Source organism: Balaenoptera acutorostrata, chromosome 6 (assembly GCF_949987535.1).
Source record: "Balaenoptera acutorostrata chromosome 6, mBalAcu1.1, whole genome shotgun sequence".
Lineage (NCBI taxonomy): Eukaryota > Metazoa > Chordata > Mammalia > Artiodactyla > Balaenopteridae > Balaenoptera > Balaenoptera acutorostrata.
This window is the reverse complement of record NC_080069.1, coordinates 83,876,415-83,889,086: the sequence shown is the minus strand read 5'-3', so window position 1 is coordinate 83,889,086 and position 12,672 is coordinate 83,876,415. Positions and strand designations below refer to the sequence as shown.

General features: G+C 38.1%; 2 protein-coding genes across 2 annotated transcripts; both read right to left on the bottom strand.

The window, feature by feature from the left end:
* Nucleotides 1-1,646: 1,646 nt before the first annotated feature.
* On the bottom strand, nt 1,647-2,554 carry LOC130708499 (gastrula zinc finger protein XlCGF7.1-like). Its single transcript, XM_057549153.1, has 2 exons — nt 2,513-2,554; nt 1,647-2,399 (listed from the first exon to the last, which is right to left on the bottom strand). Exons 1-2 carry the CDS (start codon nt 2,552-2,554, stop codon nt 1,647-1,649), a joined length of 795 nt encoding a protein of 264 aa, XP_057405136.1.
* Nucleotides 2,555-3,217: 663 nt separating this feature from the next.
* LOC103003962 (zinc finger protein 37A-like) lies at nt 3,218-3,424 on the bottom strand. The gene has a single exon (XM_057548807.1). The coding sequence runs from the start codon at nt 3,422-3,424 to the stop codon at nt 3,218-3,220; it is 207 nt and encodes a 68-aa protein (XP_057404790.1).
* Nucleotides 3,425-12,672: the final 9,248 nt, after the last annotated feature.

The window sequence follows — 12,672 nt, the reverse complement described above, 5'->3', positions numbered from 1 at the left end:
TAAGCATTTTCAGAACTCTAATGAAAAACTGATGAACTCAAAAAAGTGCTAACAAAAGATCAAGATAAAAAAAAAATTTAATTACATGGGACTGAGTGAACTGATGAGGATGAGTATAATTTTTGTGACTTTCTGTCTGAATTAAAAAAAAAAATCCCACAAGGACTCAGAGGCAAAGAATATACAAATCAATTTTCACTGCAAAGTAAAGGAGCTGTTACAGTGGAGGATTACTGGACGGAATGTCAATATTATAACATAGTATGAGTGTGTTTCAGGTTTGGTAATTGCAATCATTGTTGCTTTTGTTGGGGTCATCCATGTACAATGCTTGGGGTCAGTCTATTTATCTCTTGTAAAAATAAAAAAAATAAAAAAAAAATTCCAGATAGATTAAAAATATAAACATGAAAAGCAAAACTTCAGCCTTTTGGAAGAATATCTTTGTAACCTCAGTCTAGAAAAGAGTTTCTTAAACAAAAAGCAGAAAGACTTAAGAAAAGATTGATATATTTGCATCAAAACTTAAAACTTCTATACAGTATAACATAGCATAAATAAAATTAAAAGATAAGCCACAGTCTAGGAGAAAGTATTTGTAACCTAATGTAGTCAACAAATAAATATACAAGTTATATAAACAAATCCTGGAAATGAAAGAACAGATGATCCAATTAAATACATATATATCTCTAAGCTCATGGTATTGTTGCCTATATTTCAATTATCTGAATGCTGTAGCATATGTTATTTTTCAACCTCTAAAATATAGAGACTCTTTTGAAAAACATAATTACAATACCGGAGAAACTAATAACCCCTGAATATCATGAAATATCTGTGGTCATAGATACCACAGTCAACAGATGCCACAGCCAATGATGGATACATAAACCTACACATGATAAAACTGCACAGAACTAAACACACATACTCATAAGTGAGTAGAAATAAAATTGAGAAACTCTGAACTAATTGGTGGATTATATCAATATCATTATCCTGGCTGATATCTGTACTATATTTTTACAAGATGTTACCACTGGGGGAAACTGGGTACAGGGTACATGGGGTCTCTCAGTATTACTTCTTACAACTGCATCTTACAATCTACAATTATCTCAATAAAAATTTCAATTAAAACAAAAAAAATACATAGGTATTAAGTATGGGACAACTTATACATTTCATATTCATATTAAAATTATGAAATAGAAACTTTGAGTTATTAAGCAAATATATATATACTTCCTACTATAATGTTGCGTTCCAGGAAGCAAACCTATCATGAAAAGTTTCTCTATATAGCATACTTATACATATTCTGCAAAAGAAAAGGCCTCCTTTTTAAACTTTTTTTGACACTCTAACATCTTCAAAATAGTAATAAGGTTATCAAATATTAATTATTTGCTACTCAATGAAATGTCACTTCTAGGCAAAAGATTTCTCATATATATTGGGTCCCCCACCTCAGCCCCAGGTTGTTTCTGCTATGCAGTGAGTCCAAAATGAGGGTGAAGGTTTCAGGATGTTGACAGGGGTTTCTTCTTAGTGCTGTTTCTCTGCTGTTTAGTGAAGTTGAGATGCTGGTGGAAGGTTCCATTACACCTGTAGTGTTTCTCCCTAGTGTGTTCTCTGATGTGTTATGAGGAATGACTCTGATAGAAGGTTTTCCCACATTGGTTACATTCATAGGGTTTCTCCCCTGTGTGGGTGCTCTGATGTACTGTGAGGGATGACTTATGGTAGAAAGTTTTCCCACACTCATTACATTTATAAGACTTCTCCCCTGTGTGTGTTTTCTGATGCTCCCTCAGTTTCGACTTCACAGAGAAGGATTTTCCACATTTGTGACGTCCATAGGGTTTCTCTCCTGTGTGAGTCCTCTGATGATTAATGAAGTTTGGCTTCTGGGAGAAAGTTTTCCCACATTCCTTACATTCATAGGGTTTCTCCCCAGTATGTATTCTCCTATGTACTGTGAGAGCTGACCTATCACTGAAGGTTTTCTGACATTCATTACACTCATAGGGTTTCTGCCCTGTGTGTGTTTGCTGATGTACACGGAGATTTGACTTCTCACAGAAATTTTTGCCACATTCATTACATTCATAGGGTTTCTCCCCTGTGTGTGTTCTCTGATGTACTGTGAGGCCTGACCTATACCCAAAGGTTTTCCCACATTTGGTGCATTCATAGGGTTTCTCCCCTCTGTGTATCCTCTGATGTAGGATGAGAGATGATTTATGGCTGAAGGTTTTCCCACATTCACTATACTCATTGAGTTTTTCTCTTATATCTGTTTTCTGATATGCAGGAAGCTTTGGCTTCTTGCAAAATGCAGTAGCACACTGATTAATTTTATAGACTTTTCCCCCTATATGTGTTTCTTGATGCTAAATTAAATTTGGCTTCTTGCAGAATACTTCCCAATCTTCATAACAGTCAAAGGTTTTCTCTCCTTTATAAATTCGCTGAAGGAGTGACTTCTTGCTGAAACTATTCTCACTTTCAACACACTCATATTATCTCTTCCCCATGATAACTCCATGGTGCTTATTTAAAGTTGACTTCTCATGAACAGACCACCTCCCACAGTCATTCAATTCGTAGTGATTCTCCCTTGTATGAGTTCCCTGATGAACACTCAACGTTGGTCTATCAGAAAAGGCTTTGACATGTTATTACATCCATAGGGCTTCTCCCATGAGCTTGCTCTCTTATAGGTAATGAAAGTTGCCCCCTCATTGAAGGCTTTCCCACATTCAGTATATTCAAAAGAAAGCTTCAGAGTTTGAGTATCTTGATGCTGAAATAAGTCCTCATTTTGACTGATGGCTTTTCCAGTTCTATCATATTCTAAAGATTTCTCTCTAGAAAGAGAATTCTTGTGCTTTGTACAGAGGAGTAATTTCCCATGTGTATTAAACTCATCAAGCTGCCTTACAAAGCAGTGTCTATTACTAATGATTAATTCTGAAAGAGAATCCAAATTCATTCCATATGAGTCATATTTACCAGGTATTTTTCTTGACAAAATAAAGTTTGTATCCAGAGAAAATGTTTTTCCTAATACACTATTTCTCTCTTTAGTCGGTGTTTTGTTGTTGACAAAACCAACTTTCCACCAATGCTGGTCTTCCTTTTCCTGGCTCTTCTCCATCAGGTCAACTATGCAGAAGTCTGGGTGGCTCTGACTTTGGGACTCTTCCTCTCACATCCACGGCTCTTCTCCTTGCTGCAATTTGAAAATCACCTCTGGTTTGGTAACACAGTACTCCGCTGAGATGAGGTGGCTGTAGTTCTCCAGCATCACGTCCCTGTACAGGGTCCTCTGAGCAGGGTCCAGGTGCTGCCACTCCTCCTGAGTGAAGCCCATGGTCACATCCTCAAATGACACTGGCCCCTGAGATCTGTTCATTTTCTGTGGATCGAGGAAACATGTAGAGAACTACAAAGTTTGGGCTCTCCTGAAACCTGGCTCAAACCTCAGGTTCTCACAGTCTGACGGGTGGCTTGCGGAGCACGAGGATCACATGGTGCAATCAGCTACGCAAATCTAGCGTCTGCTCTTTCTTGGCCTTGATCCATCCTCCTCTGTTCTGCAGCCCTGGTGGGAGGGCTCCACTCAGATGAGCCATCTTCCCGGTGGGATTCCTCTTTATCTCACAACATCGGCTTTGTTCCTAGGAACCAGGACCGGAACTTCACAGCGATGTCCTTTGGCTCAGTGCAGGGACGGGCACAACGCCAGATTTAGGCGCAACTGTTTTTTAGGGAGGAAGCAGATGTGGATGTGCCTCCTAGCGCCGCCTCCCGCCAGCTCTCCGGTCTCGAGGCACTCGCTAGCCGCTCTGATCACATTCCTGACCTGATACAGTGGAAGGGCGAGGACGCCCTGCCGTCCTCACAGAGTGCCCGGCGGCCTCAGGGCAGGGGCGGCCAACACCACAGCGGCCTCTCTGGGGACTCGCAGGCGCCGTAAGCGCACGAGGGCCAGACTCGAACAAGCCACGGCAGCAGCTGCCGCTGGCCGGGATAGGGGCCTGAACCCCGCCCCCGCTCCAGCTCGGCCGCCCTTCGCACCGGCCAAGCCCCAACCGCGCTCCAGTGCCCGCCGCAGCCCCTATATATTTTAAAAGTGACGCCTCAAACAAAACTCAAGACACTTTCAGTGTAAAGGGATAAGCAAAAAGTACTATATAAAACCTATCCAAAAGACATAATACCGGACAAAGGACTAAGGAAATAAGCACTTTTATGGATAAAGCCATGACATAATGATTAAAAAAAAAAGTCCTCTGTCCAAAAGTACTCTGACCTTTTGATCATTCTAAGGCACTGGCAAAAGTTTGTCCAGACACGCTTTTGGCTTTCTCTTCAGAGAACACTTTCCTTAGGGTGAATATCCTCACGTTAGCATTTTTCAGCCTGCAACAGACTGAGAATGTCTCAAATCATGAAGTCCTGGTGTCTTTTTGATTAACAGTTCTTCCTCGATATAACTCATTCCTCTTGCATTTTATTATAAGCAATAAGAAGAAACTAGGCCACACTTTCAACCCTTTGCTTGGAAATCACAGGCTAAATATCCAGCTTCATCATTTACAAGCTTTGCTTTTCACATAACTGCAGGACACAATTCAGCTAACTTTCTACCATTTTCTTCCAATTTCCAATAACATGCTCATTTCATTTTCATCTGAATCCCCACTGGCAGAGCCTTTCATGTCATATTTCTATAAAGTCTGTTCATGAGGACTTAGGTTTTCTCTAAAACAATAAATGTTTTCTCTACCATGCTCTTCACTTCTTTCTGAGCCCTCAGTAACACAGTGGTTAACATCCATATTTCCACTAGCAGTCTCTTTAAAGCTATCTGGGCTTGTTCTATCGGGCTCCTCAAAATTCTTTCCTCCGCTGCTCACTGTCTAATTCCAAAGGAACTTTCACATTTTAAGGTCACATTATAAGGTTTCACATTCCAGATACCAAAAGAGCAAATTTCTATTGCTGCTATAAGAAATTTCCACAAATTTAGTAACTTAAAATAATACATATGTATTACCTTACAATTTGGGAGGGGTCAAAAGTCTGAAGTGTGTTTCAATGAGCTAAAACCCAGGTGTCAGCAGAGCTGCATTCCTTGTAGAGGTTCTAGGGGAGAACCCATTTCCTTGCTTTCTCCAGCTTCTAGAGGCCATCAACCTTCCTTGGCTTGTAGCCTCCTTCCATCCTCAAAGCCAATGGTCAGTTAACTCTTTCTCATACTGCATCACGCTGACACTTTTAAAAATCCTGCTGATTATACTGGGACCACCCAGATAATCCATGATAAAGCCCTTATTTTAAAGTCAGATGCCTAGAATCCTTAATTCCGTCTACAATCTTAATTGCCCTTTGTCATGCAACAAAACAAACTAACAGGTTCTAAGGATTAGGCAGTGGACCTCTTTGGAAGTGGAAGTGCCAGTATTCTGCCTACCAAAGACATGATGTAAGAATTTTTAAAATTAAGGGCATTTTTTTTTTTTGAAAAAAACAGTAAAGTGAAGATACACACACAAACACAATGAAAAATGAAGAATGGACAAATCTCTGGATGTAGTACCAATTTTAAATGTACAAAAGACTATTTTTTTAAGCCTACAAGATTCAAATGAACATTACAACCAGCCTTCTGAAACCAGATCATTCTCCTCTAATGCAAAGTTCAAGGAAAACCAAATAGAGGAACAGGTTTTCAACTAATTTTATGACACTATTAAACTGTTAATACTATTATCTGACAAGAACACTATGAGAAAGGACCACAGCAGACAAATTTCAAATAATATATTAATTTAAATTTTAAGTAAATTGTAATTAAATTTAAATAAATTTTAAATAAATAAATCACAGACAAAATTTGATAAGGCCATCAATGCATAACAAACAATAGTAACAATCATAACCAATTTGAGCTTTTTCCCTGGAAGTCAAGTAATTTTCAAGGAGTTCAAGGATGGTTTTACCCTGAGAACTATCAGTATAATCTGCTACATTAATAAATTAAAGGAAGAACAACATATCATCATCTCAATAGAAGCAGAAAATGTAATGCAGAGAGTAAATTGAATTTTCTTAACTACTCTTCTTAACCAATAAAAGTTATCATCCGAAAACTTACAGTAAATTTCATACTCAAATGTAAAATATTAGAAACTTTCAAGTCCAGTTAAAAACCATGAATGCAAGATCTTACTACTTCTATTCAGCAATGTACTGAAAATTTTAGCCGGAAAAACAAAACAAGAAAAAGAAGTAAAATACATAAAGATTTTGAAGTATGGTAAGCATTGTTGGTTGCTGACCCAATAGCTCTTCCTCTGCCTTCTATGCTGCTAGACTTTGCTTCCCTCTAGAGAGGCAAAAAGCACCATACATGTATTTTTCCAGCATCTCTTGAAGTTAGAGAACATTTGCTGAGAGATTCCCTGGAAGGATCACTGCCTTCCTTTCTGTCCTTTCAATTACTATTCAAACAACATTTCTCAGGCTTGGTGTTCTTCCAACTTTCTGGAGCAATCAGCATTGTTAAACACTCTTTGGGCCACTATGATATTGATCTAACTTGTTATGCATCTCTTACCTCACTACCACTCTCCCCATTCTGCCTCATTTTTTCCCTCTATCAGAAAAAGAGTTTTCCAAAAGGTTCCCAAATCCAGCCTTTGGATGTCTTTCCTTCACCAGTGTCTCAGCTGTATGCACCAGAACGCTTATCCCCTATCACCTTTGTTGACATAACTTTCACATTTGTATCTCCTGCTCTAACCTCACTACGAATGGCACACTTGAGTACTTGCCTTTCCATATCATGAGTGTTCTGCTGGTAACCTAGATTCAGCAAAGTTCATAATCTTACACTGAAGATCTGCTTCTTGACACTGTTTTTCTATGAATAAGTTACCTTAAGTCTTTGTATAAATAGTCATTACTACTATACCATAATTTTTATAGCTACGCAGGCTCAAATCTTAGCTTTGTCCTAATATTCTCTTCCCTACATTCCACTGCCAAACTGATCGCCAAGTCTTAATGCAACCATGAAATGGTTCTACCAAGGCAAAATGGTGTTTTCCTGTTTAAATTTCCATGGACATTTCATAACTTAAACCTTCAATATTACTTACTGGGGTAGCTAGTGTCCAAAGATGGTCCCAAATGAACCACATCATCTGACATTCCTTACTATATACTCCCCTCCCACATTGAAACTAAGCTCGCTGGCTTTGGGACACATATTAACCAACAGAATATGGCAGGGGTGCCAATTCCAGGACTAGATTTTAAGAGGACAGGCAGATTTCACTTCCTTTCTCTTGGAATCCTCACTTTTGGGAACACTGAATCACCATGTAATAAGTCCTGCTTTCCTGAAGGCCAGTCCACACCTGGAGAAACCACAGGGAGAGGCCACATGAAGAGGGAGAGAGTACTAGCTATGGCAGCATCCTTGTCAAGATTATATATGACTTCAGCCCCAGCCGACTTCTGACTTCCATCATATGACACAGCAGAAAATCCACCCAGTCAACCCAGAGAATCATGAGGCGAAAATAAGTGGGGTTGCTCTCTTAAGCTATTAGAGGTAGTTTATTTCACAGTAGTAGATAATCCAAACACCAACCTAAATCTGTGTGAAAATAACATTAGTATACCTCGATGGTGTAAAGAACTGAAGCTGAGATTTGACCAGGGTGAGACTCAGCTTACTTATAACTGATTTACAGCATTTATTCTCTAAACATGCTATACTCTCCTATCTCTAAGTCTATGATCATGTGAGCCTCTGAGAGGAAGGTCTCCAAGCATGGACAGCCCTGTATGCTTATTAAAAACTTACCAATCCTTCAAGATGAGGTTTTGTGATTCTCTTTTCCTATGAGCTCCCCTAAAGTTTTCAAAGGAATGTGGCTTTGTCCATCTCTTTTGAATCACCAAATTACTTTGCCTCTCATTTATGTGGTTTATTTAATTTTCTTTTGTCTTTTGCTTTTTGAGAATAGGTCTTTCTTGTCTACTGAATTAAAATGTACTTCATCTGTGCCTCTCAACAATGCATTATAGAAATAATAGAATATTTGTTGAATGGGAGTTATAAATCCTCAATGTGCAGCTAATTTTTCAGGGCAAAATAGCAAAGACAAAGAAATTGGGAAAGAGTTCTGTTTGGACAATGCTAAGATCGGGGTGACTGAAATGCAGGGAGTGTCAGATAAATTTTTCAAGACTATTTTTGACATCATATTTTAAAAATTAGCCAATCATATTTAACAAATTTCCCTGGATATACTTCTCTAATATTATTTTCCATCGCCATACTAAACCATCATAATACTCTGATTCCTAATATTCTAACATTTTGGTGTCCTGGCTCTCCAAACCCAGATAAGGCATGACAATCCTTTGTCTTTCTACCAGTCTCAATTTGTGTTTCAGAGAATACAGCTACAAAGCAAAGAATAAGCTATTTAATTTTTCTCTGTGTTTATTAATCATAAATATTAAAAACTAGAGTAAAATATAACATAAAAACTCATGCTTAATTACAAATAGGAATAGATGCTCATTTCTTAACACACAGGAAAAACAAAAAACCCAAGGATTTGAAGTACGGTATGAAATGCACCAAAAAGAATACCAGGGTAAAATAGTCTCAAATTTAAAATAGTAGCTAATAATAATTATTAGTGAGGGAAACTGCATTAGCATCGATAACACAGCTGTTGACTCCTCACAACATAACAAGCTGTGTTGTTGCACAGCAGTCAGAATGAGTGGGAGCTTAATAAGTGCTATCCTTGGTAATAAATTAACATCATACTTTGAATATGCACAAAAATTGACCAACCCAAGCAAAAATATTTCTGCTTTCCCCCATGGAATTTTTCCTGGCAGCAAAATAAATGAAATCATCATTTAACTCTTCTCACCTGGCACCAGGGTCAGCTGTAGGTAAAATGCTGCTATAAGAAAGCCTCTGGCTTGTTGCTACTTAGAGCAACGTTGGCATCACCCCTGAGCTTGTTAGAAATGCAGAATCTCAGGGCTACCCAGAACTCCTGAGTCTAAACCTGCAGTTGAACAAGGTCCCCCAGGAAATTGGCTTGCATATTAAAGTTTGAAAAGCCCTTCTCCAGTTCATCTCACTTCTTGGTTTCCTCCTTTGATCCACTTCCCTACAGGGCGTTCTTCCCTGGATAAATCATTCTTTGTACCAGGCAAGTAGGCAAGTAGCTATTTTACAGGCAGAACAATATGTTCATAACCTGCCCTTGCTGTTACTTTCTTCTTCTAACATTGTATCCGTCAATGCCTTCCCTGAGTCATCAAGCGGGCTGGCCTGATTCAGGGCAAACCAAAAGATTTTCATCTCTCTGTGATGTTTCATCCCCTTTTCACTAGAGCACAGAGAAAAGAGAAGGCAACGTTGGCCGCTCTTACTCTTCCTTGCCAACTTCCCTCTTCCCTGCTGCCTTCAGAGATAGGGGCAATTAACACCCAGGGTGAGTTCAAAGAAAGCCCACTAGTATTTTCATCCATTTGCAAAATTATCACAGAATCTTCCCACTTTTAACAGAGACACGGTAGTAGCTTTAAACAAGCACTCTTCTATCCAGAGGTCTGAACTATTACAGATGTAGAAACTGTTGAATTTCTAGAGCAAAAGACAGTCTAATACCTATGTAATCAGAACACATATCACGAATTGTGCTTGATGACTTCAAGTTCATGTAAAATAAGATAGAGCTTAACTAGCAGTTATTTATTTTAATACCTCTGTAAGACTTTATTTTTTTTCCTGAAAAGAAAATTAATATGCTTCTGATATGGAAGAGTGAGCTTTTAAGAAACCAGTCCTCTCACAAAGAACAGTCATCATCCCTGGCCAAAATGCAGAAAAAACCCAAAAAGCAAAACAACCCCCCCCCACCCCACCCAAAACCTAATGGAAAGATCTAGAGGGATCTGGAGACTAATAAGCAGGCATATCTGGGGGGGAGAGTTGAAATTTGGAGCAACTGTATAGAGTTCCTTGTTTTGTTGCAGCTTTACCCTGAGGTCAGCCACAGTTGAAGTGATGGTTAAAATTATGATCAAAAAAACTAATCATCTTTTAACCCAGAGGAATCAGAGAAAGGAGGCTGAGAGTAACAACAACTACTAGAGAGTGATAAAGGAACCCCAGAGTGGAGAGAGGCAGAGAAGGAAATCACTGGCTGACCCTGAATCAGGCTTGCACAGGGATGACTAAAAGCAACGAAGACCTGAGGCTTAAATAACTGAACTCAGAGCTGAACCACTGCCCACCACAGGTAGTGATGGTCAGCAATTTTCATCTATCTGAATTAACTGTCTGAACGAAACAAAACTATCAACATTTGTTGAAGCAATATAACAATCCAAATAATCCACAACACAACATTTATAATATCCAGTATATAACCCCAAAATTAGCTGACACACCAAGAGCCAGGAAAATGTAACTCGTTCTCAAAGGAAAAGACAATTGATAAATGCTAATGTTACGGAACCAGGTTTGTTTTGCCTGATGCACAGCAAGCCAAACACTGAGGCGCTAAGGTTTGCAGCAAAGAAAGGGTTTATTCACAAGGCAGCCAAGAGAGGAGATAGAAGAACAAGTCTCAGACCCGCCTCCCCGAAGACAAAGGGCTTGGGGTATTTATGGGATAAAGAATAAAGAAGTATAGCAATCTGAGGCCTGAGGAACGGTGATTACAAAAAGGTGCAGTAATTGTTCTGCACGAGTGTAGCTAAGCTACAGACCTCTGTAGGTTCAAAAAATGGAAGCACTTAGCATGATCTGAGGGTGGACTTTTGGCCTTCTGATGTCAAAAAGTCACCAAGCAGACACTCACACATGCCCAGCTGGAAAGTCAGTGGTCCTATCCAGTCTTAACTGGCTCAGTTCGAACTAGACACAGCTGACTCCAAGTTCCTATAAAACAATGCAGGCAAACATCTTATTGTTTAGGCTACATGCCACTTGGAGGACATGCAGGTCTTTTGTAGAGGACCTTGATTAGTTAAGGCCGGTGAAATGGATTTGACTAAGGATTACCCACAGTTTCACTAACCCTGAGATGACCCAGACGCTGCACCCGTTAGACAAGGACTTTAGAGTCACTATTTTAACTATGATCAGTGAGGTTAAAAAACAAAAACAAAAACACTTCTGTTGAATGGAAAAATAGAAACAGCACATAAGTAGGAAAAATGAAAAAAAAATAAAGAACCAAAGGGAAACTTTAAACTAAAAATATAAAATCTCAAATTAAAAATTCACTGGGGTATATAATAGCAGAATACAAGATGATGAAGGAAGACTTGATGATCTTAAAAACAGATCGATAGAAAATATTACATTTGGAGAAGAGAGAGAAAAAGCCCGGAAAAAAAGTAAAAAGAGCCTCAGAGATCTATGGGACATTTGCAAAAGGTCTTATATACAGCTGTTTATCCCAGAAGAGAAAATGGGGCAGAAGAGGTATTTGGGCACATAATGACTGAAAACTTCCCGATTTGGTGAAAGATATACATTTATAGATTAAAAAAACTTAGCAAACTTCAAATTGACTTAATTCCAAGAACACATACCTGGACATATCAAGTCAAATAAAGGAACGCTAAGAGAATTTGTCCTGACAAGACAATGCTGCCAAAAAAAAAAAAAAAGTTTTTCAGACTGAAGAGAAATTATATCAGAGGGAAATTCAGATCTTCAGGAATGAATAAAAATCATCCAAAATGGCAATCAATGTTTAAACAAATGATTACAAAAGCATGGGTAATTATAAAAGACTTTTTCTCTCACAATTTATTTAAAATATATATGACTTTAAAGAAAAAATTGAGGAGTTAATAATGTATTCAAAGAGCTAGAACTAAGCAGTCCATAAAAAATTAGAATAGAATTCTATAAAATATTCATAGGAATGTAGGAAATGAAAACAAAGGATGAGAAATATAGATAACAAATTGAAAACAAATGTTAGTAGACTAAATTTTGCAATTAAAAGAAAGAGATTATCAGAATAGATGTAAAAGCAAGATCTAACTGAATGCAAAGAAAATGTTTAGGTAAACACACAGAAAAATATATGATGCAAACAGGAAGTATATAAAGCTGACCTATATTTAATGCTTTTACATAAAATAAACTTTAAGGCAAACAGTATGATCAGAGATAAAGAGGTACATTGCATAACTATAAAATAAATGTATATATGCCTAAAAATCCTCAAAATATGTGAAGCAGCAATTCTGAGAGTACACAGCAGTGGTTCTCAGCAGAGGATTTTGACTATTTGTGGGGACATCATTATGACAATAATGATTACAAGGTACTATTAGCATTTAGTGGCCAGAGGCTCAAGATGTTGGACATTCTGCAGGTCGTGGAATGCTTCACACATGAAGAAAAGTTTCTTATCCAACATGACTTCCCAATTTCTTACCAGACATGTGGTAAAAACATTTTTTGAAGTTATCTAAGCCCAGAAATTAACCAATAAACACAAAGAATTTTCATACAGTGTTAATTTACCTTGAATTCTCCAACAATGCAACTCCCATGAAAGTCAAGGGATGACTATGCTTTCA

Bases quoted from the DNA above. Each gene is read 5' to 3' on its own strand.
- LOC103003962 (XM_057548807.1), bottom strand. From the start codon at position 3,424: ATGAACAGATCTCAGGGGCCAGTGTCATTTGAGGATGTGACCATGGGC.
- LOC130708499 (XM_057549153.1), bottom strand. From the start codon at position 2,554: ATGGAGTTATCATGGGGAAGAGATAATATGAGTGTGTTGAAA. The intron at 2,400-2,512 runs GTGAGAATAGTT...AATTTAATTTAG, and splicing joins ATAATATGAGTGTGTTGAAA to CATCAAGAAACACATATAGG.